This window comes from Microcaecilia unicolor, chromosome 7 (genome assembly GCF_901765095.1).
Source record: "Microcaecilia unicolor chromosome 7, aMicUni1.1, whole genome shotgun sequence".
Taxonomy (NCBI): Eukaryota; Metazoa; Chordata; class Amphibia; order Gymnophiona; family Siphonopidae; genus Microcaecilia; species Microcaecilia unicolor.
In genome coordinates, this window is record NC_044037.1 from 110,169,107 (window position 1) to 110,194,631 (window position 25,525).

The 25,525-nt window shown below is 45.5% G+C and overlaps 1 protein-coding gene across 1 annotated transcript; it reads right to left on the reverse strand.

Annotated features, from left to right (window-relative positions):
- Window positions 1-966: 966 nt before the first annotated feature.
- On the reverse strand, window positions 967-25,024 carry STX1B (syntaxin 1B). The gene is made up of 8 exons (XM_030209724.1): window positions 25,004-25,024; window positions 19,161-19,260; window positions 16,457-16,531; window positions 15,232-15,305; window positions 13,669-13,777; window positions 7,230-7,303; window positions 4,534-4,671; window positions 967-1,011 (listed from the first exon to the last, which is right to left on the reverse strand). The coding sequence occupies exons 1-8, from the start codon at window positions 25,022-25,024 to the stop codon at window positions 967-969; spliced, it is 636 nt and encodes a 211-aa protein (XP_030065584.1).
- Window positions 25,025-25,525: the final 501 nt, after the last annotated feature.

The window sequence follows — 25,525 nt, forward strand, 5'->3', positions numbered from 1 at the left end:
CCTCTTAAAGCATCTGTTAATTATAATGTTGTCATTTCTTTATTTTGTTTTAAATTATTATTAGTAATTCTTTAAATTTATAACCCCAGCGTCCCTCCAATGGAAGAGGCGAGAACTACACCCAGAACTACACAACAAATAATAATCATAATTTTCTTCTACATTACCGTCAAGAACAATCATCCAGGCCGCAGTAGGAGAAAAAAAGAGAGAAAGAAATATAGTTAATGCTTATCCATTTTGTCATAAAATGAAGGCTAAGGCATATTCTATAAGGGCATGAACTTACGTAGGACAGAGCATTGCTAGCCTAACTCTGCACTAGCACCTTATGACATCACATTGTAACTGTATCACATTCCAAGAATGTAAAAATGGCTGATGACAGTGGCAACCCTACCATTAGGCGGGGGTCTCAGGTGCCACTGTTTTGCAGGCATCCACCCCCACGCCCGTTGCGCTCTGGTATCGCCCCCAGCCCCCCACCCTTCCTTCCTCAAATTTACCTTATTTTCTGGCTTTCCAAAGTCAGGGCGACAGTGGTTCCCATATGCTGCCCAGCTGCCGACCCCTTCTCTTTTATGGCCCACCTCTCTGACACACTTCCTGTTTCCTCGGAGGCGGGGCGGGCCGCAGTAGAGAGAAGGGGCTGGCACCAGGGCAGCGTATGAGAACTGCTTTTGGAAAGCTAGAAAAGAAGGTAAATTCGTGGAAGGAAGTAAGGGGGGAGATGTCAGAGTGGGGGCGGGGGGGGGGGGGGGTGCAAAGCCGAGGCGAGCCGGGGCGGCAGACCATCCCCTTGCCTCAGGTGGCAGACTGTTTTGAGCCACTCCTGCCTGGTAGCATTACAATATAGATCTATCAAATTTTGAGACTGTCTTAGCACTTGATGACATCACAATGCAGGGCTGTGCTAGGCTAAGACAGTGCTGATGGTACTCACCCTCCTGGCTTTGCTCTGGAACTTCACTGCTTTTTTGGTGTCAGACACAGCTCTCTCCACATAATCCACTGAGTGCTCTACATTGTACTCAATGCGATCGATCATCTCCCCCTGGCATGGAGAAGATGCATGAGAGGTCAGAAATCCTGAAGAAAACCCCTTCACTTCTGAGGAATTGTACAACTCTGCCATTCTTATCACACACTCCCTCCCTAAATTTTCCCTTAAAACAGCATCTGAAAGATGCCCCCCCACCCACCATGTCCACATTTATTGAACAGAGATGACAAGTCACACTCATTTGAAGACTTTCTCACTCTCAGAGTCATACTCTTAGAGCTGCTTCTCTCACTCATTAGAGTCTTACAGGCCAATTCTCAAAATCTGCCACCGGTGGTAAGGTCAATTATTGCGGGAGTAGAACACATTTTAATCTGTGTGGAATACGCAGAGGGCTTTACCACAGGAAACAACGTGCACGCCAGAGATGGCCGCAAATTGCATTTAAATATAGTCAAACATATGTTAATGATGTCCTTCCCAATCCTCAAAGAACAGCGCACAAACAAACTCTGCTTGTACCAGTGGAAAAATAATGCCAGCTCAGAGCTGGGGGGGGAGGGGGTTGAAGAGAGGATTTCTTTTGATTTCTAGTTTAAAACCTGCCAGTTTTGATTTCTTTTGAAAGCTGAAGAAAGCCCGTACAAGCCTGTAAGCACCAGTACTGAGACAAAAATGTGCGTGAGTCCGAGTAAACCCAAAAGTGAAAGTACACATTGGCGCCTGTTTTCTGTGCTTAAATATAAGTATTCTAAGTAGAAAAACATTGAAAAGCTTATATTTAAAGGCAGAGAAGTGTGGCACCAATTTGTGTGCTTCACAGTCAGGTTTGCCTGGTGCATGTGTACAAGAGCTGTGCATACCGTGACTCTTCTGTGCATGCTCCAAGGGCATTCCTCCCCCTTGCTTTCATTTTTACAGTGCATATATTTTGAATATCATTTCCTTTGAGCATTGGAGAGCTGGTTTTCTGCACTGTTCCAGCGGTATTGGTGTGCGCTGTCGGCATTACTGTGGGAGTTCTGAGAATCAGCCTGTTACTGTCAGTGCACTGATCCTGTTCACTAATTTCTGACAGAAGAAAAGCCAAGTGGTCTAACCAGTAAGAAGAAAGCTGAGTACAACTTCCTGTGTTCTTTGCCTTCTCCTGTCATTTCCCTTGCCCTTCTGTCTACAAGTACACATGCTCTGAAATCAGTGCACATGCGTTTAACCATGGAGTGGAGGGCACTTTTTAGTCCAGAAATTTTACACAGGTAACTGCTTAGTTACCTGGGCAAATTCGTTTGAAAATGATCTCATATTGCCTCCTCTCTATCAGGGGCGTATCTGAGGTTCGGCGGTAGGGGGGGCAGGGGCTAGAGTGGGGGGCACATTGGCTGCCTCCCCCCCTACCGCCACCCCCCCACCGCCGTCAACCCTCCCCCCTACCGCCGTTAACCCTCCCCCGCCTACCGCCAACCCTTTCCCCGCCTACCGCCGTCACCTACTCCCGAGGTCCGCTCCTGCCGGTTTTTTAAAATATTACTTCAGCTGGCGGGGGACCCCAACCCCCGCCAACCCAGCCGAGGTCTTCTTTAACTTCTTCATCCTCGTGCTGTTAAAGCTGCATGATGCATCCTTCCAGTTGGACGGAGTTTGACGTCGCAGCACGTTGTACATGCAGGACGTCAACGTGCTGCGACGTCAAACTCCGTCCAACTGGAAGGATGCATCATGCAGCTTTAACAGCACGAGGATGAAGAAGTTAAAGAAGACCTCGGCTGGGCTGGCGGGGGTTGGGGTCCCCCGCCAGCTGAAGTAATATTTTAAAAAACCGGCAGGAGCGGACCTCGGGAGTAGATGACGGCGGTAGGCGGGGAAAGGGTTGACGGTAGGCGGGGGAGGGTTAACGGCAGTAGGGGGGTCCAGGGCGAAATCTGTGGGGGCACAGGCCCCTGTGGCCCCACGCAGATACGCTCCTGCTCTCTATATCCTTTGAGAGGCACCTGAAAAAGCAAGTATCATTTAAAATGTTGCTTTTTTCCATTTGCAAAACAATACGACACTCGAATCTTTCTAGATGTATACTGTGGACACACCATAAATCTCACTTTTTGGCCTTCAATCTCACTGTTTGGGATGGTCTACCCTTAGCAGCTCTAAGGACCAGGGCAGGATTAACCCTTTGGTAAGTCCTGGGTCCCTCCATCGTAATAAAAACACATTTTAAAATTCCTACAAATGGCCCTCCCTCTTTTCTCACTGTAGAGGAAAGCCAGTAGAGAAAGACATAGCAGCTAAGAAGTGCTGTTTGTCAACTCCTCCTGCAGCTTGGAGGACAATGTAAAGGGATGGGAAGAATACATTGATCTCTATGGGCATCAGCGGCTCTAGCCTTCCCCCACCCAACCATTTTTTTCTGCCAGAAGCTTTCTTATCAGTGCAAAAATCTGCCTTGGCAGCCATTGATAGGGCCCCACTTAAACATTTGGGCTCTAGGCATGTGCCTAATTTGCCTATGCATGAATTCTACCCTAAGGATCTCTACATAGCTCTTATTCTGATGCAGCTGAAACCTTCCTCCCTTCACCTTTCCCAGTATCCTCCAGTGTAAATACCTCCTGAACGATCCAGGCAGTTCCCTTCTTCATGTAATTCCCCTCCAGTATATTCTATCTCCCATTTTTTTGACTCTAGCAACAGAGAGATAGCTAATATAACACCCAGCAACCTGTGTCTTGCCTCCCTACCCGGTTCTTCTGCCTCTGTTCCTCACTTTACATTACTCGTACCTGATTCTCCACAAGCAGGTGGAAATCCAAGAATAATATCTGATTCCCAGTCCTAGATTTTCCTTTGCCCTTTCACTCTAACATAGTAACATAGTAGATGACGGCAGAGAAAGACTTGTAAAGTCCATCCAGTCTGCCCGACAAGATAAACTCATATGTGCTACTTTATGTGTATATCTGACCTTCATTTGTATCTGTCAATTTCAGGGCACAGACCGTAGAAGTCTGCCCAGCACTAGCCCCGCCTCCCACCACCGGTGCTGCCACCCAATCTCTGCTAAGCTTCTGAGGATCCATTCCTTCTGAACAGGATTCCTTTATGTTTATCCCACGTATTTTTGAATTCCATTACCATTTTCATCTCTATCACCTCCCGCGGGAGGGCATTCCAAGTATCCACCACTCTCTCCGTGATACCTACATCCCTATACCTACTTCTTTGTCTTCAAGGAAATATTCAGGTATATCATACTACTCCCTACAATTCTCCTGCTCCAACCCACATTGCTTATCCATCCCTCAACTTACATCCCTACACCCCACTCTTCACTGGCAGGGAGATAAACAGACATTGCAATAGTCACTGTATCTTCCCTACCCACCCTCCCTCCCACACATCTCCCTCTCTATCTTCTCCCCCCCCCCCCCCCCCCCCCCCGCATCATCTATACTTCTCACCAGCAGGTAGAGATTCAGGTATATCACAAAGCTCTGTTTTTCTCCTCCCTTCTCTGACCTATTCACCCTTTTCCGTACCTGACTCTCCACCAGCATAGCCATATCCACAAACATGTCATGAAGTTCCCGGATGCTTGTCTCCAGTTTAATGATCTCATTGTGCCGGGTTTCAATCTCATTCAGTGCTTGCTTCGTCATCTGGGAATCCATCTTGATCTGTGGGTGGGAGTGAGAAAGGGGCAGAGAAAGGGGTAAAAAGTGTAGAAAAGAGCAGTTAAAGAACCTTTTGTCCCAATCTTTCTTCCTTTAATGATTGTCTGTCAGTGCAGGCTTCTTGGTTGGAGGCTGATTAAGTTAAACCCATTAAAGTCCAAAGCTATGTGGATTACAAGGTGGGCTATCACTCCCAACACTAGCCTGGTTCTGTTGGGGTACTTTCTCCCCCTGGAATCCTTATTAAAGGTTTTAGTTTGTCTTTTGATCTTCAACTTTCTTTTTCTTCCAAATATCTGTAGTTGTTAAATCATATTCCATAATACTGTGGTCTATTTGAGCAATACAAGCTTGTCCACTTTGCATATTCTGGCTTTTGCCCTTCTGATTAGCAGGCTTGACTACTGTAACTTGCTATATAATGGCCTCCCTCTGACACTATTCTGACGTCCACAAATGTTACAGAATACCGCATTTAAACTCCTTAATCATGCAGAGAAATTTGATCATTTATTTATTTAGATTCCTGGTTATCCTTGTGTTTTGCCCTAACATAGCTCACATTTTGTTCTTCAGAGATTCTGTGTTTGGCCTTTGGCTAAGCCTGAAGCTCTATTAGAGAAACCCTGGGACTGTTGGTTATAGAGCTCTAAGAGCTGGTATTCTGGGCCACAGAAGGGAATAGTACCCTATGAGCTCCTCCTGAAGATTGACAGTGGGGAGGTTGCCCTCTATTGGGGAAACCCTGTTACTGCTGGCTGCAGAGTGCTGTTGAGGATAGGTATTCTGGGCCATATGAGGAAAAAGTAACCCATTGGCTCCTATTTGAGACTAGTGGGGAAGAGGTTGCCCTCTATGGGGGAGTCCTGAGGCTGTTAGTCAAACAGTTCTGTTCAGAGCTAATATTCTGGACCACAACAGGAACCCTAGAAGCACCTCAAGAAGATGGAAAGATCAGCAACTCTTGGGAGGCACTCAGGGCAATCGGTGGTGGCGGCGGCGGCAGGGTCGGCAATGGTGGGGGGTGGGTGTTGGCAATGGCGGGGGGGGGCTAAAATGTGCCCCCTCACCTCGGGCTCTGGACCCCCCTCCTGCCAAAGTCTGGCTACGCCCCTGCTTGGGAACAGCTCAGGGTGAGGCAGGAGGCCTGGGAACCTTGGGAGTGGGCAAGCCCCAGTGGCGGAAGCCTTCCACAGTGCGGTCAACACCAGGAGTGGAGTACCGCTCATGAGGTGCGGATCGGCACCAGAAGCCCAGCGGAGGAGCTAGCTCCAGGGAGCGCAATTGGCGCTCAGAGCTTGGTAGCAGAGATTGGCCAAATGCAGCCTGGCTCAGCCCTTCCCTGGGATATCTAGCAGCTACCAGCCCAGAGTGCTCCAGCAGCAGAGTGAAACTAGGGGACTGAGTGTGGGGGGGGGGGGGGGGGAGGACTAGGGAAGGACATAAAAAAGGAGTAAGGGGTGGGAATTAGGCCACACTGCCACACCCACACAAAGACTCGACCTACAGTGACAGGAAGGAACCAGAAGTTGCTGCTTAGGCAAAAAAAGGACTAATGGATTCAAGAAATGTTGAACTACTTAGTTAAAAGAGTACTGGCTATAAGAGAAGTAATTGGTTAAAAGTGTTGGTATTAGACTGTATGATATATGGTTTATGGTCTTCTATGCATTTCAAAGGTTATCTCAAAATGAAGCTTTAATCACTGCTAAATCTTTCAATGCTTCTATATATCTGCATAGTAAAATCTGTACTTAGGCCAATAAAACTGTTCAACTTTTGGTTGACAGCCTTGTTCGCAGAGGTAATTTTTGGGTTTCTTGTGGGGGGGGGGGGGGGGAGAAGAAGGTAACTTCACCTGCTAACACTTTCTTCCCCAGGTGGAGGCACCAGGCTCCAAATGCTGAAGGGACTGACGGAGCCTGCCCATGGGGGACTCCAGCCAGGTTTGACCCCAGACCCAGAGACCAGGTTTGGCCCCAGACCCAGACCCAGGCGTTACATATAGGTTTGTTTACAAGGAAAACCAATAAGCCACAAGTTCCATTGGCTAATTTTCTAATGAAGAATAAGTATTGACATTTAATGAAGGAACGAGGGTACAGTCCCCTTTCACTGCGGTGGAACAGTTGAGGGTTCATTTCAATAAGGCCCTTCTTTTCTCCCTACATCCTTACTAATTGCTCTGCTTTAAGCCCCAGTAAATATTTGGATTCAGTATTATTTAAATTTGCATATAAATTGCAGTCTAATTATGATAATGAGCCCTATATGCACTTATTTGATTAGCATAATTTGAAAATAACAGCTGGAGGGAAGGAGGGGGTAAACTATTGACAGCTCTAAGATGCAAAGAAATTACCAGTCAGAGGAAATTCCGGTTCCCATCAGGGGCTACTAAGCCCATGCCTGCTCCTTCCCCTACTTAGCTCTCACCATGCACAGTCCTTCTTTTTCCTTGTTCCCATCTGACTCTCGTCAGGAAGTCATCTAATATAACTCCTATTTTTCCTCCATATCGCATTGGGCTTTCATTAAGGAGTCATTATTTCGACACTTACATCATCAGTGAAGATTGCCAGTTTCCCACTCTCCAACATGTCTTCCAGCTCCTCATTCGTTGTCGTCCTCCCAGCTGTGGGTCAAGGGTAGTTGTGGGGGGGGGGGGGTTAAAATACCAAAAACAATTCCTAATTAAAATAAGAATCCAGAATGCAGGCAATTGAGGGCTGATGAAGGCTATCACATACTATATAGATTTCTACAGATTTTTGTCTAAGTCATGCAGGGGCCTGTTGATGTGTTCTGGAATGGTAGTACATCAGAAACAGGAACATAAAAGGGCAGGGATTAAAGGCAGTTCCTGTGACTCTCCATGCCTAACATACTAGAGGTCATTTAGAAGCATTTGCATTGTAAATAATGGCATTTACACATGTAGATTGCCTACACATATGTAAATGGCAATTTCAGAAAGCTGCTATTTGCATTTATAGATGGCCAAGATGCGGAGATTTTAAGAGCATGTGTTTTGGGCAGGCAACAATGTATATGTGAATTTTCCATTTTACAGTGGGAATAAACATAAAGTTAACAAAAATTATTGACTTTTGAACCAGCCCTCAGTTACATATAGGTTTCGTAAACGTCCTCATTTCAGCCAGGGCTTTAAATAAGGAATTAAGAGGGCAATTTTCTTGAATTCCCAACTTTGTTGCTGGTTAATTGGTGCCACTGAAAATAACTAGTTAGCACCGAACTGAAAACTGACTATTTTGGAGGCATTCCGGGGGCAGAGTCGGCCCTTGGCCAGTTAAATGCCGATATTCAACACTTATCTGATGTCATTTGCAACTTTCTTTAAATTAGTTCCTTATTTTCTTACTCCTGTTACTCTATCTCTCATCTGTATATACGTTTCATCTTTGCTTACACCCTATGCTGTCTATTAAAATGTTGTATTGTGTACTGTGTTGACATTGTATTGTAGTATACTACGCCATACTCGTACAGTGACTTATTCTTGCTGTATACCGCCTTGAGTGAATTCCTTCAAAAAGGTGGTAAATAAATCTTAATAAATAAATAAATAATCGTCCAGGTTACCCACATAATAGGATCACCTAAAAGTCAGTCCTATCTTTATGCCGTAACCTATAGCTCGTTACGTGCTGAATATTGCATTTAACCACTCCGGAAATGCAGAAATTCACTGCCACTGCCTGGACATGGCCCAGCATTAAATTTCCACGTATAATCCCCTGGGAAAACAGTGACAGTGTTGAGGCTGGGTGAGTTCCCCCAGGGGATTACTGTCTCAAATTTAGCTCCTGGCCAGGGGCTGGGAGGAGTGATGGGAGTGGTTATTGACTTGGGAAGGCATATACCCAGCCGAAGTCTATGAGGGGAATGTGCATTGGTACAGTTCTGTTGATGTGGATATGCAGGAAAAATGAACATTAATGACTGGTAGGGAGTGGTAATTGGGGAGAGGGGTGATGAAGATAAAAGTGTCTGCCATTTTAAACATGAGGTCTTTGGTTGTCCAAACTCCTGCCAGGAACTGTAAAGTGTGGGGGTATCCTGACTGGCACAATAAGCAGGGGCTGCTGTGATAGAGTAATCTCTTTTGAAAAAACAGAGGAGGGAGAGAGAGAATCCCCCCCGCCCGCCCCCCATGAGCAGAACAGGGAGAGAGAGCTTTGGGGAAGAAGGACAGACAGGGAGGTCTGGTTCTGAATGCAGTCCGGCAGCTGGGGAAAAGCCTGCAAGACGCTTGCCTGGCAAGGGAGCAAACAAGCTGTAGCCCCGGGTTGTTCAGCCAGGGCGGGATGGGCTAGTGCCAAGTGGACACTGAAAGAGTCCGATTTTACATTTGACAAGTGTCTAGGATTTCCTCAGGGAAAGAGAGAGTTAAGACTTTTAAGCTGATTTGTCACTGACATTCCTGTTTAATATCCTGTTAGTAAAGGTTTAAGTGTTTTACAAAAACAACTCCTGGAGTGAAAGTGATCTTTTTTCTGAGACTGTGTTAAAGCTGAAAAAAAAGTGGTGGATTAAACCCCCGGCCTTATTGGGATTTAGCCCGGCTCCAGCCTGCACCCAACTCATCAGAGACAGCACTTTTTGTGGACCTTGGTTCAGGTGCCTGACCTAAAGAGCTTAGCCGGTTTCCTGGACTTTGTGAGTGGGACTGGGTTTACAAAACTCGCGTCCAACATGGGGCAATGGGGTTAAGCCCACCAGAGAGACAGTTGCTCAGAGACTATGAGTTTTACTTTTTCCCCGACCGGAGAAATTGTGCTGTCACCCAGCCAAGAGGATGGCCTCAGAGTTGAGAAAGAGACTCAGACTAAGACCCAGCAATACAGAGGGAGATAGAGAGGCTGCCTGGGTTGGAGGGACAGTGCAGAGACCATAAAATCAATTGTGAGTACTTGGCGGGAAAACCCACATGGTCAAGATGGCTGCCGATCTCGCATTGTAGTGAGGAGATGGAAAAAAATGTGCTACGCTTTGAATTGGTGTGTGGAATTCATTTGTTGTTGCATAGCAGCAGCACCTGACATCAGACGTACCGAAAAAGGGATTGAGATAGCCTCTGGGACCTACAAAAGGTATGCCAAATGGAGGGGTGGAGCCAGGGGACAATGTGGCATGGGCAGAGGTGACCAAACTCCAGATGGAGGAGAAGGTGGTGGTTCCCAGACAGATGGCGCACTGGTTGAAGCAGGTGATCAAACTGGCTGTGGAGGACAGAGAGAACATGGGAAGGAGAATTGTGTGTTCTTAATGTGACACATAGGGAGCCCCTGTGCCAGTGCAGCTGCGAAGCTACCATTGTGGAGAAGCCTTTTATCAGTGGGAGGTAGGCCCCAAGGCTCCTGAGGCTGAGTGATCTAGTGAGAGGAAGTTTCCTCAGACAGTAGATATTCTGGACTTGAATCAAGGAGAGGAAGAGAGCCAGATTGCCTTGCCCCAGTGTAGATGCTGAACTGTTAGAAAAAAAATGGGTACCCTGGGGGAGAAGTCTGCGGAATTGGTGAGGTGATGAGGCAGTTGAGGCTCAGGGGAGCTGGACCTCACCAATTCCGCAGGCTTCTCCCCCAGGGCATCAATTTTTTCTAACAGTTCAGCATCTACACTGGGGCAAGGCAATCTGGCTCTCTTCCTCTCCTGGATTCAAGTCCAGAAATATCTACTGTCCGAGGAAACTTCCTCTGACTAGATCACTAAGGTTGAGGGGTGGGGGACTCTCACATGTTTGGCCTTCCACACTCCGAGCCCTCTCTCTTGGACCATATCCATCAATGAAAAGTGGGTGTGGAGAGAGCGCTTAGAGTGTGGAGGGCCAAACATGTGAGAGGAGCCCCCAACCCCACCTATCATTGCTGCAAGCCAGGAGGAAACAAGCGGGTGCAGAAAAGGCCAAGGAGAAGGCAGCTACTCCAATGAGAGAGGAGGAGATGGTGGTCCTCATGGGCCCTAATTTAGTCCCGGAGCATCTCCGAGGAAAGTTGGGCAGGTTGCCTTTGGAACCACCAGCCACCTACTGAGGGAATCTTGGTACCCCTTGCAGTGTGTCCAAAGACTTTGAGACTGGACTTCCCAGATGCTGTTGCATTATCTGTGCCTAGCCTCATGGGTGGTGAACATCACCATCCCCACTAAAGTATCCACAGAGTGGGTGGTGCGCAGTTTTGAAGTGAACTGACTGCTTAGGAATATCAGGGTGGACTGTGAGTAACCCAGTGGGCTGTCCTCCTCAAATTGAGGCTGAGAAACGAGAGGAGAGAATATTGGACACTCCTTTCCTCACAGAGTGTTAGTGAGACCCCTGGAATAAGCCAGGGTGAGCTGGAGGAGAAAAGCTGCGTAAGCTCAGCAGAGCAGACCGCTACCTCAAGCACCTGGTGTGGGACATATGGCAGTTATGGCATCCCTATGTCCCCCAATTGATGAGTGTGGTGGAGATGCAGAGAAAGACCTGGATCAGGGAGAACATTCTCCAGAAAATGAGGCCGGATCCCACCTATCTGGCATGCGGACCAGTAGACTCCACTGTGAGAGAGCATATCAACCACCAATACAGGAAGTGGCAAGTAGGCTGCTCCATACACAAGCACTATGTGAAGGTGGTGGATTCATAATATGCCTGGAAATTTTATTTTGTCATCCACACACTGCCTGGAGGAGCACTGGTGAGGAAACCATTCCATATGGTATGGGTGAGGGTGAGAACTGAATAAAGTACCAGCAGGGGGAAAGACACTGTGAGACTGTTGGCTGAGATGATGAATTTGTTATGGGAAACCAAGTTACTCTGTTAAAATGTTATGGCTGTTGATATTGACTGGTGGGGGTGGGGGGAGGTTGGGGAGAAATGAGCCCTTGAGGCTAAGGGAGAAATGATTTTTTGGGAAAATACAGGGGAAATCATCATTTTTCCTTAACCGAGAGGAGAGTGTATTCCCCTGGGAAAACAGTGACTGTGTTGAAGCTGGGTGAGTTCTCCCAGGGGATTATTGAATCATATTTGGCTCCTGGCCAGGGGCTGGGAGGAGTGATGGGAGTGGTTATTGGCTGGGGGGAGGCATATACCCAGCTGAAGTATATGGGGGAGAATATGTATTGGTACAGTTCTGTTAATGTGATATGTGGGGAAAATGATACATTAATGACTGGCAGGGAATGGTAACTGGGAAGAAAAGTGATGAAGGTAAAAGTGTCTGCCATTTTAAGCACGAGGTCTTTGGTTGCCTAAACCCTCACCGGGACCTGTGGAGTGAGTGGGTATGCTACCCGGCACAATAAGTAGAAGCTGCTGTGATAAGAGTAATCTCTGCTGAAAAGGCAGAGATTGAAGGAAGAAGGCTCGGCGGGAGAGAAAAAGAGAATCCCCCCTGCTCCATCCCCCACTCCCCAGCGCATACACAGCAGGAAGAGACCAGGCCCAGAGGTGGATGAGAGGAACTGCACCTTTGGGGAAGAAGGATAGACAGGGAGCTCTAGTCCTGAATGCACCCCGGCAGCTGGGGAAAAGCCCATGAGACGCTTGCCTGATAAGGGAGCAGACAAGCTGCAGCCCCGGATTGTCCTGCCAGGCAGGATGAGCTTGGAGGGCTGAGAGCCAAATGGACACTGAAAGAGTCTGATTTTCCATCTGGCAAGTCCCTGGGATTTCCCCAGGGAAAAAGAAATAAGCTGATTTGTGAGGTTAAGCTGATTTGTCAATGAACGTTCCTGTTTAAAATCCTGTTAGTAAAGGTTTAAGCATTTTAGAAAAACAATTCCTGGACTGAGAGTGATTATTTTTCTGAGACTGTGTTAAAGCAGTCAGCAAAATGCTGATTCCCACTGGCTGAATATTGGGCCCTGAATTATAAGTGCTGACAATTATACATGGAAGTGAGGCTGCCCTTTTTCTACATTATTTTTCTAAAATCACTGCTCCCACAGTACATGCCAGCATCCTTGTACATATTTTACAACAGCTCCACGTTCAGCAGAGCCTTTTTGTAAAATACTGTGAGTAATATCTCTAGCATACCAAGGGAGGCATTCTACTCTGGGTGCAGACAACAAAGGGATGCACCTACAGTACTGGTGCCTACGCAGGAAGTACCCAGAGGTATAAAGCCATCTTCTGCAGCGACACCTTGCTTTTATCAGAGAATAAGTCCTTTTTTTAATGCAAGCTCAGCATGGGAAGAGGGGCATTCAGGTCAGGACATTTATATTTTTGACTTGAGTGAATTCCTTCAAAAAGGCAGTAAATAAATCCTAATAAATAAATATTACTCAGCAGCATACCTACCTTAGTTGCCACCTGGGATGGAGCACCCCCTCCTCCAAGCAAGGAGGTATCCAGAGCAGGCGCATGGCTGTCGGCTTTGCTGTCCCCTGCCCCTTCTGACGTCAACTTCCTGTTCCAGGGAGAGGGGTGCTCTGCCCCAGGTGGCATCTAAGGTAAGTTTGTTGCTGAGTAATATGAATGTCCCGACTGATAAAAGCAAGGTCTCACTGCAGAAGATGGCTTTGTACCTCTGGGTGCTTCCTGCATAGGTCCCAGCTCTGAAGGTGCACAGAATACTTGAGCACCCCCAGTATTCAGAAAATGCTTTTACTGCGTCCAGGGAGGGTTAATTTGTATTGAGCATAGCAACCCAATCATTTTACAATTTGACTCCTATGACTTTCCGTAGTCTTTCTCCCTAGACCCCTCTGCTCAGACTCTCCCCTTTTAGGCCCCTTTCCTCATATTCACAGTCTTGGTGCTGTGGCTTCTCCAAAGGCTACTTCTGGCACTGTGATCCAAAGCAGGCACTCTTTCCTAGGACTTGTTGCCCTTCCCTCCTAAGGCTCCCTCTGTTGGCACTGTAGCTTCTTACCCCGGGTTCTTTTTCCTGGTACTCTAGCCCCTTCCCTGGTCTCTTTCTCCTGGCACTGTGCAGTGACCCTTCCCTTGGGGCTCCCTCCGTGACTGTTTGAGGCACCTACTGATCTCCAGTTGTCTCTGGATGCGGTCCTTGCAGCGGTCTCGATACTTCGACTGTGTTGCATTGTATTCTGTCATCACCTCTACAAACTTCCGTGAAAGGGTTGAGTGCTTTGGTGGTTGGGAATGAGGAGTAAAAAGAAGGATGGAGAGAGGGAGGGGACATGAAAAAATAAAGACAGGAGAAGGAGAAGGAAAAGACAAACAAAATGTAGGAGTGAGAGAAAGAGAATTAGGAAGAAGGGAATGATGGGTATAATAGAAAGACAAGAAAATAAAGAGATGGTGCAAGAGCAAAGAAAGAAAAAGAGAATGAAGGCAAGGATGAGAGAAAGACAATGTAGAAGCATGAAAGGGGGGAGGTGACAGAAAAGAAGGGCAGACAAGAAATATATGAAATGAAGAAAAAAAACAAAGAAAAAATAAAAGGGGGAGAAAAATAAAAGGAGAAAATAGATAGAAATATAGGGAGAGAGCAAGAGGATGAGGCAGAAAGATGGTAAGGAAAGATAGCAGAGGGAAAGGGAAGAAAGACACAGGAGAGGGACAGAGAAAGAGGTAAGGAAAGGAGACAGAAAAAAAGTGACAGGAAAGACAGAAGGTGCAGGAGTGAGTCAGGATCATGAGAAATAGAGAACAGAGACAAGGGAAGGGGTGAGGGAGAAGAAATAGGAACTTGGTTACTTGGTCAGGTAACTTTCAGTTAAAGCATTTGTAGGGGATGGGAGCAGGCCATTTTCACTCCCTACCTTAGGTCTTCAAGATTCTCTGTAGAACTTCCAGCATGCTTTGAAACTGGAGTTAGAGAATCAAAACTGACTCACCTCTTCCTCTTTCCCTTCTCCAAACTTTACCTCTCTGTTCTCTGAGCCTGACTTTTCAGGAGGTGTATGGTCACAAAAATAACTCCAAGGATAGGATCATTCAGTTCTACTTTTGTTCCCCACTGCACCTACGGGCCCTGTATTTCCTGCTTTTCAAAAATTGGACTACAAGTCCCAACATGCAATGAGGGCAAAACTAGGGTCTAGCCTACTGAGGAAGAGACCTTTGGTATCCCCAAAAGCTTGCTTTTTGAAACATTTAATAATCTAATACAGGTATCATCTTTGCTCATAACATATTTGACCATCTCTGGAAAAAGGTGACTAAAGTTACCAGAAACAAATAATGAGGTTTTAATTAATTCTGTTGGAGCAAACAATTTGTAATACAACAGTTCAGCCCCTATCCTTTTAAGTTAAAACATTTTTTAAGAGTTACAAAAGTTTAAACATGTAACTTTTACAGATTGCTTATGGACCCAGACATGAAATTTCAGCCATTTTCAACATTTTGGATCTGCTACTTTAGTCACCTTTTCCCAAAGATAGTCACATATTTTTTAGATTTCTTTGAACAAATATAGAAAGAAAGAAGATAATGAAATAGTGAGAGTACAGTTTGGAAGAACTTTAATATAACAAAGATAACAGAGAAGTCAAAGTGGATAAAGAAGCTAGAAGAAAAAGAATGAAGAGCTAGGGAGAAAAGGAAAAATCCAGGGATGTCTTTCAATAGCTTACCTGTGTTTTTCGAATTCGAAGGTTGGCAGAGAATCTGTTTAAGCCCTCTTCCTGTTCAATGCTTTGTTCAATTGCTGTAGGCCAAAAAAGAAGAATTCAGTTGGTAACTATTGCAATAAGAACTCATCCATAGGCTGTCAACAGCTACTAATAAACAGCCACACTGACAGTTGCAGCCCAATACCTGACACCTCATATTAGCCGTTTTTACTTACTACTGACAGCTTCTGTAGACTATTATTTCCCAATAAAAATCTTTGTTTTCTGTGTTTACCCAGTGTTGAGTGCCCCATTGACTGTGACTGCACAGTAACCAACACTCCCATTGACTGTTACTGCTCTGTATCAGGTACTTCCTCCAGTAATATAATTGCCCAGTAATAGATGTCACTTCTCAGTAACAGATGCAACTATTGATGTAACTGTAGCTACTTGGTAACTAACGCTTCCATTGGTTGCTGTTTTGCAGTGGTGGACACCTTTCCTTCCCAATATTTAAGTACTCTGAATGGCCAGATCCCCATGGATAGTTTGATCCCATTCCAATTTTGCCCCCTTGGATCCTTGAACTTGTAGTTTCCATTTAACTTAAAGAAACATGGACTACAGATCCCACAGATGTAGAGAGGCCAAGTCTCACCCATTAGGAGTATGTCACACTCATTTGGCTCTCTCACACTCTTTGAGCCCATTTTCTCACTCATTAGAGTTTCACACACTGATCCTGAACATTGCGTTCATGAGATGCAAACTCCAGAGAAGAATAACCAAGTGGTCTAACCAGTAGGAAGAAACCCTGCATACTTCCTCCCCTTGCCTCATCCCATTTCCCTGTACCTACAAGTACACATGCTGTGAAACCTATGTGCATACTTTTAACCACTGGACAAATTCATTTGAAAACAGTCTCATATTGCCTCCACTCTGCCTATATCCTTTTAGAGATGCCACAGAAAGGCAAATATCATTTAATGCTGCTTTTTTCATTTGCATGGTAATCATTCTACATTTATACCCTAGTCGCAGCATATGAAGAATCTCCCTCTCTTTAGAATGATTCTCCCTTGGCATTTCTGGCAACGGAGGCAGAAGCAGAACTAACTCTGCCTACCCCCCCCCCCCCCCCCCCCAGTGACTTAGACCCTTTTGGTAATCCCTGTGGTTCACTGCTCAATAACAGGTACTGCCACTGTTAGATATGCCCACAATCCATGACAACGCTTACCTTTCAGCTTGGACCGAACTTTGTTTGCTGTCTTCTTTATGTCAGCCGTCAAGTCTTCTAACTCCTGCTTGGTCTCTATAGGATGAAACAAGAGACTTCAGACACTACAGAACACAGTGGCTCGCGTTATTTGTAGGGCAAGTAGATATGATACGGCTACTCGACTCCTTCTACGCCTTCACTGGTTACCAGTTGAATACAGGATTAAGTTTAGAGAGATGTGGTAGCCGTGTTAGTCCACGTCCAAAGGTAAACAATAGAAATAGAATAAAATAAAACATAGAAAAGAAAATAAGATGATATCTGATGAAGAAGGGCTACCTTCGAAAGCTAATCAAAAAATGTATTAAGTTAGTCCAATAAAAATGGTTTCAACTTATTTTCTTTTCTATGTTTTATTTTATTCTATTTCTAGGATTAAGTTTAAAATTCTTACTTTAACACATTGAACTCTTCATACGACTATTCCTTTATACTTAGCTTCTCTAACTGTACCCTACACCCCAGCTCGTACTCTTCGATCTCTAGTTGACAACAGGTTAGTTCTGCCATCTCCATCAAGAGCAAGGTGGGAATATACACGCAACTCTGCATTCTATTTTCTGTCTCCTGCACTATGGATTTCACTTCCTTGACACATCTGGCTGGAAAGCTCTTTTAGTCTGTTTCGGAAGGCTTTGAAAACACACTTCTTTCAGCTAGCTTTTCAGACTTCTTAACTTTTCTAGGCAATTTCAGTAAGGTCTGCAGTGTAAAATACTAGAGCCTGTCCTCATAAGAATGGTTGCTGCACTATGTTCTGTCTTGTATCCCTTCTGCAGCAGAATATTTGAGTCTTATTACCCTGCAGGGTTGTGAATGCTATGTAAGTATATGATTTTGTTTTATGTTGGTCCTGTGCTTATTTTTCGTTATCTGTATCTCTTGTCTTATGTGCTAGTCTTTTGTCCTTTCCTTTATTTTAAGGGAGCTCTTTTATGTTGCTTGTTTTCTGTTTTAATTAATTTTTATATTGTACATTATAAATTGATTAGACTTGCCATGCAATATTGTCGGTATAGGAAAATTATTAAACAATAAACAATAATTGATAAGGGCCATGGAAGAGAAAAGAATCTTAGAACTGGAGAGATCCAGGATGAGCTAGGAACACACTTAGCCTTCCAAAGTTCCATAGGTTTCTATGGAACTTTGGAAAACTAAGTGCTTTGAAAATATGCCTGTCTTCTATTTCCAGGAGAAAGGAAGCTCCTTTGCTGGAGTGCCCAGAGGGCAGCAGTTACCAGGTGCCATTGCTCTCCCAAGGGAGGCGGGAACTTTTCCCCTTTTCCCCAGAGGTAGGTAGTAGACACTGGATACATGGACAAAGGGAAGACTGTGGGTTGGATACGGGCAGTGAAAGGGGTGGGATGGCAGACAGCAGTTAATAGGGGCAAGCTAGACAGTTCGGTCTTCTTCCCATTTTCCTGTGATCTTGAACACCAAGGAGTGAGTGTATGAGTGGTTATTAAGGGGGATGGAGAGGGAGCTCACAGCTGCCAGAGTTACACTATGGAGAGCAGGAGTGAAAGAGCAGAACCAGCCATATTGGTATAAAAATACTCATGAGTAACCCGAAATGGCATGTTTTGGCTGAAACTGTAGAGTTTAACACTCCCTTGTATGGCTAAAGAAAACCAGAAACTTGGGTAATGTTGGGTAATCAGCGGTGCCTCACATACAAGATTAGTGGCTATTATAGAAGCACAGCTGATTGCTGGGTATGACTAATCGCTTGGAATATTGCCAATATTATTTACGTTTTGGTTATTTTTATCCATTCAAAGGAGTGTTAAACTATATGTACACTTCACTGTAGATACTGGACTCATGACGCAGACAATCTCAGCCAAAACAAGGCAGTGTTGGGCTACTCGTGAACAAACTGTTGTGATTTTCACACCTCTCTGGTTGGTTCTGCTCTTTGTCTTTTGGATTTCATCTGCAAGACTCCTTCCTTCTGTTACAGTATGGATAGCAAGAGTGCAAGCTTATGATATACACTGTCCCTTCACAGAACGAGTAAAGCAGTATAACCTTCCACTGCACACTGTCCCCTCACAGAATGAGTAAAGCAGGGTAACCTTCAGGGCCGCTGAGAGACAAAGCTGGGCCCAGGGCGAACATCCTCCCCCCCCTCTCCCGGGCCCGCACGTCACCCCCTCCCCCCTGGGCCTACTTACTTGCTTGTCTTCTCTCCTGCTAGCTCCGCTCTGTTGCACAAGTCCTTCTTTCTGCCACATCCAAACAGGAAGTACTTTACACACGAGGCGGGATGTGGCAGGAAGAGGGACTTGTGGCCTGATAACTCTGCTCTGCATCACACAGGAGCAGAAGAATCATGCTAGCGCAGAGCAGGTGCCGTGCCCCAATTGGAGGCCGGGCCCTGGGGAATTCCCCCCATCCCCCCCTCTCTGTGGGCTCTGATAACCTTCCACTGCACATTGTCACCTCACAGAACAGTAAAGCACACACAGTAGCACAGAAAGCCTCCTTCATACACAGTGCCCTACCCCAGAACATATATGGGAAGGGCAACAACAGTGCAAGATGTCTCTCTACACACAACCATAAAGGAGGCTGAAAACTGCACAACCACTTCATGAACCCTTGGCTCTCTCCCATAATTACTTTCCATGGTACCCCAAGTCTTTCGTATACTCACTTTCATCTGGGTTGGGAGCAGCCAGGATGGCACTGTGCTGTTTTTTCACCTGTTCTACATCTTCAGAGAGTTTCTCTATACAGTCACGAATCTCTTCTACCTGATGGAGAGAGAGAGAGAGAGAGAGAGAGAGAGAGAGAGAAACAGGAAAAAGAGCCAGAGATAGAAAAGAGACAGATTGGGACACAAACAAAGGAAAGAGAAATGAATCCATTTGAAGACATTAGCCGGAGTGGGGAAAACAAACAGTGAGTAAGCAGTGCACAAAAAGAGAGAGTCAAGCCAGGGCTTTTTTGGAGGAGGTAGTCAGTGTTACTGAGTACTGATACCTTTTCCACCACCTGCTAACACTGACCTATGTATTCATTAGAAAGCCGGGGTCTACACACCCCAAACACACGCATAGGGAGTGACCCCTACAGCTGAAGCAGTATCTTCACCAGTCATCACAGGCAAACGGGAGAATGTGGAGGCACATGCTACTGCCGGGCCAAAATAGCTTAGCTCTTGCAAAATGTGGGAGACACGGGCTGCAGAGCTTGAGCTGCCTAGACTTAAAAGTTTTGCTCTCAAATGTAGGCCTGCCATTCATTTACCTAGATTTATGAGCCTATTGCTAAACATCAGTGCTAAGCTCCTTGCTTTTTTCCCCCACCCTAAATCCTCCCTTTTTGCCACCTACCTGTTATGCTCCTAAATTTAGGAGTTTAGTGAAATTTTGAGTACAAATTTAGGCACTCAGCCCTAGGAAATTTTCAAGGAGGCCAATTTAGGAGCATAACTCAAAGTTGGGAGCATAAATCCTTTGAATATCGGGCTCACCGTCCTTAGTTTAGGTTTTGTGATTTGAATGTGCCATTCTTTTGGAATCTGAATGTGTAGCGTCTTTGTATTTTGCATAGTATTGGAGGAAAAGTATTTATGTTTCTATTTCTCCAATGTACTTCAGGGAGAGTGCAGCTTCTTGTTCCTTTCATGCTTCCCCCCTCACCCTGGCTGCACACCGTTCTCATGTTTATTATTGTCCTGATCAGGGGCAAGAAAGTGTGCAATAGCCTATGGGGGAAGGACAGAGACAGAATTTTGTGGGAGAAAGATGTCCAACAGTCCAGACAGAGAGAGAGAGAGAGAGAGAGAGAGGGAGACAGACAGACAGACAGACAGACAGACAGACAGACAGACAGAGAGAGAGTCTAGCAGCCAAGGGAAGATAGTTCTTGTTAAATGCAGTGGTAAGCGGTGGCAGATAGATGTGTCAAGAAAGCCTCTGGATTCTTGCAGTTCTATACAGAGTGTTTGAGGCATAAGACAAATTCTACAGCAGAAGCTGCTCTCACAGACTTGTGGATCTTTGACTCCAATACAGCTGAAGAGTACAGAAAACTCTTCCTAGTGTCATTCCAACTGATACTTCACAAGCACACTTACACCTGATTATACATCGCAACTGCTCCTGTGAGGCTGTGAATGCATTAATAGGGGCTGTTAATGCAAGCAGTGTGCTCAAATGAATTCATTTCTCACAGTCTTTCAGTGTTGTGCAATCTAGATGAAGGGAGGGCCTACTGTGGTTACGTAGCTCCACAGCGAATTTGGTCAAAGCAAGCTTGACCTTCTCCAGAGACAGGAAATCAGAAACCAAGCAGCAGGAATAGATTTAACACAGAAAAGAAATGTATTTCATCCATAAAAATTTGTTTTGGCTAACATGGCCTCCTCTCCAATCTGCAGACTTCTCATTGGAGTGTTATCCTGAGTCACCCAGTCTCTTTGGATGCCAAACCTCGCCAGGAGACTAGGAGAACCACCATTATGGCAAGAAGAGGGCCTCACAACTTTCATATGAGCTCAAAACATTCATGTTTTGACTGGATTATCTTTTTGATTTTGGTAACTTCTACCTTAAAACTATGTGTAAGCATTTGAAGACAATTTTGTTTAGTAAGGTGGTTCTATTCTATGTTACTGCATCACACTGCGGACACTAAAGAGCGTCCACAGGTGGTTCTATCCCATCTCACTAAATTACAATGTAGGAAATAAAGAGCATCTCCAGGTGGTTCTATCCCATCTCAATGCACCACCTTGCAGGGAACAAAGAACATCCCCAGGTAGTTCTATCCTACTCACTATATTACAATACAGGGACTAATCCCCAGGTGGTTCTATACCACCTCACTAAATTACACTGCAGAGACGAAAGAGCATCCCAGGTGGTTCTGTCCCATTTCACTGCGGTACAATTCAGGCGATAAACAACATCCCCAAGTGATTCTATCCTATCTCACTGCATTGCAGTGCAGGGAATTAGGAACATCTAAATGTAGTTCCATCTCACTGTACCAAACTCCATCATGCTGCATCACACTGCAGAGACCAAAGTATATCGCCGAGTGGTTTTGTCCTATCTCACTGCACTACAGTGCAGGGATTAAAAAAACCCCAAAACAAAACATGCCCAGCCAGGTGTTTCTATCTCATCCCACTGCAGAGAATAAAAAATATCCCAGGTGATTCCATCCCATCTCACTTTATCACACTACACGGAACAAAGAACCTCCTCAGGCATTTCATTCCTTTCTAACTCATAGGATCATGCTGTAAGGACTAAAAGGAAGATCGCCTTTTCTTTTTATCTCAATGCACCCCACTGCAGGGAATAAAGAACCTGGCTAAGCTTTTCTATTTCTTCTATAACATGCTGCAGGGAATTAAGACATCCCCAGCATTTTAATCCTTTCTATCTCAGTTTGTAATGGCAATATTGTGAATTATACTCTTTTGAGCTGATTAGAGGGATTAGAATGAAGACAAAGAGGAAGGCTGGAAAAATAAGGAAAGATAATAGGACTGGAAAGAAAGAAAGAAAAGAAAAAAAGCAGAGGAAAAAAAAGGAGTATTTAAAAGGGAATGAGTGAAACCGATAGGAGAGAGATTGGAGACAGGCAAGGAGGAACAGTAAGAGAGGCAATAATGTGGGGAGGGCTGGTGACTGAGACAGATAGATGAGAAGAGCGCTTTTGAGTGGCTGGGTGGTAGTCAGGCGACTCTGCCCCCTCTTTCTCTCCCTCCCCTCCCCTCCAAGCAGGTTGCAGTCTCCATAAATCAATTCAGAAGGGTCATTGGCTTCTCACACAGCTCCAGAATGTGCTACTGCAGTGCAGCAAGCACGGAGGCAAGGCAGGAGCCCCCTTTCTCTTGGTAGGCAATGAAGTGACTCTGCATACAAGAAGGAGGGTCTTGACTGGAGAGACAGAGGAGAGAGCCCAGGGATCAGGAGTCCCTGAGCTGCTTTTTACCCCTCGCTCCACCTTTGCTGATTTACGTCCATATTTACACCAGCGCTTCTGATCTCACAGTGCGGCGTCATTCCCACAAATCTTTCAAGGCTCTATGCTGGGACAACCAGGACAGAAAGGGCAGCAGCAAGAGACTCAGAGCATTAAATGAACATGATAGATTCATTTATTTTTCCTTCTACAGAATCCCTGCTGTTCATGGAATAAATTCTCAGTGTTGCTGCAAACATACTAGATGTACTAGACGCAGGACTAGCTCAAAGGATTGTAGCGCCCTGAGCCAACTTTCACTATGCTGGCCCCCCTCCCACATTGGTGCCCTCCCCCCACATCAATTCTTTTATAGCCTGCCAGTCTATCTGCATCAGTTCCCATCAACCCCCCCCCCCCCCCCCGCCACACATATCAGCTTCTTTCCAGCTAACTTCTCTCCCCCAACCCACCAGCAATAATTCCCTCCTTGGCCAGTTCCCACCTCCACCCTTCTGCATTAGCTCCCTTCCAGCCAGCTCCCCGCCCCCCTCCCCACCAGCAACAATTTCTAGCTCCAGCTAGCTTACCTCCTCCACCTTGCCCACACATATAACCATGATTCACCCCAGGGGGCCTGGGACGACAGTGTTAATTGAAGTGTGAGGAAGTAGAATATTGCAAAGGTTATTAAGGGCAATAGGATTACTGAGTTATTATTATTATTACATTTGTATCCCACATTTTCCCACCTTTTTGCAGGCTCAATGTGGCTTACAATTCATCGTGGATACTGGAAATAGAAAAGAATGTACATTTGGTTTTACAGCAAGTTTTGGGTACATGATGGTGAAATACATAATACTGGAAATAGAAAAGAGTATACATTTGTTAGCTTGAAAGGGTCTGTTTGAAGCAGTCCCCTTGGGTATTGGGTTCAGTTCTGGTTGCTATATCTCAAAAGAGATATAGCAGAATTAGAAAAGGTTCAAAGAAGAGCGATCAAAATAATACAGGGGATGGAACTCAGGAAGGGCTAAAGAGGTTAGGGTTCTTCAGCTTGGAAAAGAGATGGATGAAGGGAGATATGATAGAGGTCTACAAAATCCCGAGTGGTGTAGAACGAGTAGAAGTAAATCGATTTTTCACTTGTTCCAAAAGTACAAAGACTAGGGGACACTCAAGAAGTTACATGGAAATACTTTTAAAATAGGAGGAAATATTTTTTTGCTCAACAAACACTTAAGCTCTGGAACTTTGTGGTAATGGCGGTTAGCGTATCTGGGTTTAAAAAAGGTTTGGAGAAGTTCCTGGAGGAAAAGTCCATAGTCTGCTACTGAGACAAACATGGGGAAGCAACTGCTTGCCTTGGGATTTGTAGCATGAAATGCTGTCGCAATTTGGGTTTCTACCAGGTACTTGTGACCTGGCTTGGCCACTGTTGGAAGCAGGATACTGGGCTAGATGGACCATTGGTCTGACCCAGTATGGCTACACTTATGTTCCTATGACAAGGAACAATCTCCACTTGTTCTTGCCTGGATGGCTACCTTCTTCACAAGGGTGCCACACTGATATCTAGCAGTAGTCTTATGGTCCTACTGCTGGGGATTCAAACTGCCATATAAGGGGAAAAGCCCTTATTCAGAAACTTGAACTCCTAGTGGCAGTACTGTGAGACTACCACTAAGGGTCAGCAGTGAGTCAGGGTTATGGTGAGGATGTTGGGGTTATGTGGAGAACAGTGTGGGAAGGGACAGAAAGGGCTGGGTTTTGAAAGAGGAGTGGTTTTGGGGGGGGGGCAGGCTTACATTAGGGGGCCCTGTGCAGGCTCACTGGACCATTAGAGATTTGAGATCCCCATGAGAGATGGGCTTCTGGGTGGCATCAAATTCCCTGTTCTGTCGCTGGCACTGCTGCAAGTTTAAACACAAGAAAAAGAAGTACCTGTTCTCACATTTAAACCTGTAATTGTGCCAGCAGCAGCATAAGAAGGAGAACACACTAGAGCAGAACAGCACGCTCTGGCCACTGTGAAGGGCAGACCCAGGAAGCAGGCTTTTGTTGTCCTTAATCAGTGCCTTACTTGGCTCATGCCTTAAGTTGGCTTTGCCTAGGCAACCTTCTGCCTTGAATCTGCTTAATTAACTTTTAGGCCCCTATGCTCTTCTCCTTGAGATTTTAAAACTGAAACTCAACAATTATGATCACAATAGCGTCACTCCCAAAACAATGCTGTAAAAAACCCATAAAAGTGTAAAAGTATTTGCTGATGGATCTTTGCGTTTGTGTGGCCATCAGGACCCGTCACTTGGCTTTGACTGCAGCTACAGTATCCTGTCTGCCATAGGCTGCCACCCTAGGCCACCACCTAATTTATCAAATAGTTAAATCGGCCCTATAGGTACTTCAGGAATACTCAACCCTATTTAGGTGAACACTCAATCCTCTTCCACAGTTCCTACTACTTGTATTGCTTGGTACAGTAACATTTCATCCTGGTTTTTGTGGTGGAGCGGTAGAACAGCAGTTAGCAAAGTGCCCTTTCAGTTCTAGTCAGACTTGACATCTTACCTGTTCAAAGAACTCATCCATAAAGTGATCTCTGTCCACGTGTACAACTTCCTCATCATCATCACTGTCTTTGGCCTGGAAGAGAATGAAGAGAACGGAGGGGTTAGGAATAGCAACTAGGGATAGCACTCTTCTAGTGCTCAGATCCACCACCCTTATATCCCCCACCCCTCACCTTAAATAGCTCAGCCTTCACCCTGTCCTGTAACATCAAGAAAGAAGATGATTTTCAAAGGAATATAGGGGCCCTTTTATTAAGTTGCGTTAGGTGCTGACATGGGCCTAAGGCAGATTAAAATGGCTTACCGTGGGACATGCTCAGGTGTCCTGCAGTAAGTGCCAAACTGTGTGTGCTAATTACACACTAAAAAATATACCCCCCTCCCCCAATATTCAGTGCTATTTAACTGGCCAGAACGGCTGCTGACCAGTTAAATATCGGTTAACCGGCTATCTGCCAATATCTAGCGGTGGGTTGGGGAGGGGATAACCGGCTATCTCCCACTGAATATCCCCAGTAAG